This window comes from Hipposideros armiger, unplaced genomic scaffold, assembly GCF_001890085.2.
Source record: "Hipposideros armiger isolate ML-2016 unplaced genomic scaffold, ASM189008v1 scaffold_244, whole genome shotgun sequence".
In the NCBI taxonomy this organism is placed as follows: domain Eukaryota; kingdom Metazoa; phylum Chordata; class Mammalia; order Chiroptera; family Hipposideridae; genus Hipposideros; species Hipposideros armiger.
The window spans coordinates 835,493-840,918 of NW_017731594.1; the positions used below are offsets into that span (position 1 = coordinate 835,493).

The window sequence follows — 5,426 nt, forward strand, 5'->3', positions numbered from 1 at the left end:
AGAGAGAGAGAGAGACAGAGACAGAGAGAAACAGCATTTACCCAGACTACAAAATATCTTTTTAAAACCTAAAATGAGGTGGTACTTCATCATTTAGGGCAAGTCCCAGAAAATCAAAGGCAGTTTCCTAATTGGCTTTTGTTTAGTCGGAGCCTGTTTGTCAGAGACAATAGGAATGGGTTGTTGAACGTGAGAGAGACTCTGGTCTGTTATGTCTGGGAGGGATGGAAAAATTATAGCTTTTATTAAAAAGGACTGATCACAGGCCCGCTTTGCCTGAATAATGTTGACTGGGGAGAAACACGACAACTGGGGACCTGCGTGGGACATCTTTGTGGAACTCCCCACAGTGTCAGGTTGATCAATAACTGGACATTAAAATCCTGGTGAAAAGTTTGTACTCTGAGTTCAAATTCTGGCTCTGCACGTACAGTCCTAAAACTGAGCCGAGATGCTCAGTGCCTCAGTTTCCTTCTCTGTCAAAGGGGGATAATAATAAAATCTCCTTTGTTGGAGTTTTATAAGGATTAAGAGTTAGCATATATGCAAGGTGCTTTGCATAATGCCTGACACATAGCAGATTTTATTTGATTGGGACTATTTGCTAATAGCTACGCGTTTCTTTAAAAGAACCCTAAAAATAAGTGGCATTGTTTCTTAACTGTAAGACCTTTTGAAATCAGTGGTGCCCTATTTCATACTCCCAATGTGTGCCTAAGGGGGATGTGTGATTGACAGAAGGAGGCTTCAAGGGGACCCTGGGAGCACAGTTCAAGCAAGACTGATGACTCTTGAGCCATGGGGACTTTCTCCCTGGTCAGCGTCACAAACATAGCTTTGAGGGTTGTTCCAATTAGATACAGAGAAACTAATTTTTGTTATTTGATTTCCTTTTCGTGTATTTATTTTTGGAATACACTCATACACCAACACTAGAAATGAGTCTGAAATAAATGTCATGATTTGCTCTCTTATATTTGGCACATTCTCCACAGATGGCAGGACCCTGCTGGGTAGCAGCTAATATTGATTGGCCTATATTTTTCTCAAACTTTTCTCTGGCTCTGTAAAATCTAAATGCTGAGCAGTACCAAAGTAAATGCATTCAACTTACGAACTGGTACTAATCTCAACTGCGGTGCAGTTTCCTCATCAATCAATTGGGGACATTAGCGCCCACTGCCTGTTTACTGGATGAGATAATATATGGAAAACACGAATTGCTGTTATTCCCCAAAAAGCACTCAGCAAGTATTAACTTTTTTTAATGTTACTCATGTTCATGAAAATCTAATGTATCAATGTCAAAATAATAAATTTATGTGTAATGGGAGAAGTTCCACCATTCTCCTCTAAAGAACGAAAAATATTATACAATCTTTAATTGCAAGTGACTTTGTAGACTACACCTCTGATTATTCCCAGCATTTTGATCCCCACACTATCAAATGCAACCCTGACCCCTCTTCCTCCAGTAAGTGTGAGATTAAAACTCAGCCACATAGCATTTGATGCACCCAATGATTTTCAATTTTGTTACAATTATATTTATTTTATGAGAGGTGTCTCTCTTGTCATAAGTGGTGGTACTTTGGTATTTTAAAAACTTCCCAACATCCTAATAAACAAATCAGGATAAAATACTAAAACAAAATGTGGAAGTCACTGCAGGAACCCAACTTGTTTTAGAGACGTGGAGAGGGGCGCCCTCAGAGGATGTGGAACTGTGGCCAGTGGCGGCACCGCTCTCCTGTAATTTCACATGTTGGTTACCAGCTTATATATTTGTTTCAAATCATCATGGAAAACACAGTTAATTTAGGGTGTACTCTTAAATAGTGTACAAAAGTGTGGGTTGTTCGAATCTTGAAAAAGTGAACAAGAAAGCTTTTCTGAAGTTGAATTTGAAAAAAATTTCAGTCAACCAGAAACTCCCTAGCAAATCAGAATTGGAGCACTTTATTGTTCAGGAACAAAACAAAAGTGTGTAGTTTCATTATCAGGTAAAGTATTGTTTTAATTAAATTTATTGGGGTGACATCGGTTAGTAAAGTTATATAGGTTTCAAGTGTACAGTTCTGTAATACATCATCTCTCTATCGCATTGTGTATTCACCACCAGGGTCAGTTCTCCTTCCATCACCATATATTTTACAGAGGGTAACAGGGGAGGGGTAGTGGTAGAAGAGGGAAAAGGGGATCAAAAGTGGTTTTCTTTAATAACTCTTTAACATTTCTTTTTATCTCTTTAACCAAAAAGTGCCTTCCTTTAAAGCATTCACCATTTAGATATGCATTTTCAGGACAGGTTTTGGTGATCATTTTTGACGATTAATGGTGGAGAGTGGTTTTCTGCTCTGATCAAGAGCCTTGTGGTGTTTTCCTGGGTGACCTTGAGCATGTGGAGAATGTGTCAGGCATATTTGTAAGTGTTATTTTGTCTTCCTGGTCTCGGCCCTGTGTGTGGTGACCACAAGGCCAGGACGCTCCCCAGAGTAGGCAGATGCCAGGACCCTGTGGACATCGGGGTTGTATCACGTGTCCGTGCTCAGAGGCCTGCAGACTGTGTAACTCTGGGCATTTCTGAAGTCCATGGGTGGGGTGGCCATCCTTAACCCTCATGCTTGAGGATGAGGACGTGAAGGTGCAGAAAGGTCGGTGGTAGAGAGGTGGCTTCATCCCAGGTCATTCTCCCCAGAGGCTGTGGGTTCCATCACAGCACAGCCACCAGAAAAGGAGCCCTTGCATTATTTTCTTTCTCCTGCACTGTCACGTGTCTAAGAATCATCCTATATCTTGATCTTCAGCTGAGTTTCCTAACCTCAGGTATAAAAGCGGGGTTTGCTGCACCTGCAGAAAGAAGCCCCCACTGCCACCCTACTAGGTGTATATGGAGATAGAAAATGTCGTCCTACTTGGTTATTTGGAGCGTGACTTGTGGGACTTTGGTCCTGAGGAGGGAAACCAGACGTCTACTGGATGGTGAAGTCTGCTGAGGAGTTAACCTGATCAAACATTTTGTTTTAATCACAGAATCACGTCAATCCCGCCATGGACTTCACGCAGACCCCTCCCGGGATGCTGGCCCTGGACAACATGCTGTACTTTGCCAAGCACCACCAGGACGCCTACATCCGGGTAAGCACGCTGCCCCTTCCGGCTATTGTGGATCTCCTACTTGAACTTGAATTTCAAACTTACAGGTATGGAGGTGAGTGGCCCTTAAGATGAGTGGCCCCAGAGGTTTGGCTTTCATCACTCTGTAAAGTAAAAATTAAAAGAAATTAATCAGGGGCACTGAAATACAAGTTTTTTGGTTTTGTTTTTTTTTAAACTTCAAGTACTTTTCATATGACGGCATTTTAAAAATACAAAAAATACTGGAAACATATTTCATATGGATTAACATTTAATTATGATACAAACTCTTAGACTTAACTAACAAGGGAAAGAAATGAACTATCTCCCCAAAACCTGCACAATTCCAACCTTGGTTGAAACCCTTAGAGGTACCCTGCTTCTTGTAAGCATTACCCTCGGTGGTATTACTTCTGCTCAGCGTAATGCTGGAGATACAATAAGGTAAACAGAAATGGAAGAATGGGCAAGGTGGGGACGGAAGGGGGATTCCTTCTCTCAGTTAAGCACAGACAAGTGATACTCAAGCTACCAAGATAGGTCCCTTTCTGGGCGGGGCAGAAGGAGACTAGAAGATGTCACCTGTGGATCAGGCAGTGCAGGTACCAGAAGGACCAGGTGTGAATGAAGGGAGCATAGGGACAGTGACATGGAAGGCCTGCCCTTCAGGGCTGCCTCACTGCGGTTCCTGGATCTGTGCTGACACCTGTCGACTGTCCTCAGGGAGAGGAGCCCAGATTCAGCCAGGGTGTGGTACACCTATCCAAGATTGAGAGGGAGCAGGGTACGAATAAATGGGACAAGGGAACTGACGAGTGGTTAAAGGGATGACTCGGTCTCAGCTTAGAAAATCTTGGATGGATGAGTTGTCTAACGCAGGAAGAGCAAGGCTGAAATTAGAATATAAGTGTCGGTTACTCACATTTTCCGTTGGATCCCGGCTGGTGGCACTGGCTTCCTGGAGATTGGGGTTTGAGACCTGGCACTGATATTTTCTAGTGACATAAATATGGGCAATTTCTTTTAATCCAGGCTAAAATGTCTTCTCTAAACAAGGGAGCAGTAATTCCCCCCTGGGAGGGATGAAAATGTGTGAGTGTGTTCCTTTGGTGTCACCATGCCCAGTGGAGTGCCCCCGGCACAAACCTATAATACATGAGATGGTCTGTACAGTGACAATTTGTCCTGCTCAGCAGTGATCCCCTTGAAAAAGCCATGACGGGCCTCTGAATTCCCTGTAGGCACTGTATTTTAACTTCATGTGTTTTTCTGTATATGCAATTTGATAAGCTTTGACTGATACTGAAATATTATTTGTGATTAGATTACACAAAGGCTTGTATGCATTTCTCTGAAAGGTGTAGGGTCAGATGCCTGGTCAGAAATGCAGTCTTCCCTAAGAGAATTGTTTTCTTTTTTTCAGTTTTATTGAAAAATAATTGATGTATGTCACTGTATAAGTTTAATGCTTATAGCATGATGGCTTGATTTACATATATCGTGAAGAAAATTTTTGTTTTTTTCCATAAAAGTTCCATTTGGCTTATAATGTATATATATTTATTGCACAGATTGTTTTCTAGGAATGTAATCTGCTCCCAGAAGTAAATTAATATTTTTGAGATGTCACGTAGTATAGCCTTGGAGAGTTGCTTGTGAAAAGAAGAAGCCATGCAGAAATTGAATTTAGCATTAATGATTAATGTTTGTGGATGAATGTTTCTAAAATTAGAGCTTATTGATGCTTTATGTATTGTTAATTGCGTAAGAAGCATATGTCTTGTGAAAGTAATTTAATGTTTTAAGCCCATTTTCCCCAATGCATTCTCTAAACTGCTAAACATAAAATTAATACCATGGAAACCTGACAGAACTTTGTATCTAATAGGGAGAGATTTAAAAGAAAAACCTATTTTTAAAGCAAAGTGTGGCCCTTTTTGTCCACATTCATTTTTTTCTTATTGGTTAGTCATTCCTATAACTGAGATATTCATTATTTTCTCAAAAGTGTCCCTTTCCTGATGTTTTCTCTGTCCCATCTTACCTCGGATCTGACTGGGTGGGAAGCTAAAGCTATTTGCATGAACCAGTGGGGTTAAGGGATCGCATATAAGGCCTGAGGCATTCTGCAATCAAGTTTTGTGGTGACTGTAAAAGCAGATATTCCCAGGGATGGTGAAATAGTGATACAGATAATGCAAACAGCCATTGCAGACAGCGCCTTAAATGTTGATCTGTGAGCTGAATGGTCCTTTCTGAAATGTAAAAGTAGGTTCTTTTTTTTTTTT

General features: G+C 41.0%; 1 protein-coding gene across 9 annotated transcripts in view; it reads left to right on the forward strand.

The window, feature by feature from the left end:
• ELMO1 (engulfment and cell motility 1) overlaps positions 1–5,426 on the forward strand; it is a 501,394-nt gene that overhangs the window by 228,697 nt on the left and 267,271 nt on the right. For all 9 annotated transcript variants that reach the window (XM_019655709.1, XM_019655707.1, XM_019655702.1 and 6 more), the window contains one exon: positions 3,034–3,138. In XM_019655709.1, coding sequence (XP_019511254.1) covers positions 3,034–3,138 — 105 coding nt within the window. The remainder of the gene's footprint in view (positions 1–3,033; positions 3,139–5,426) is intronic.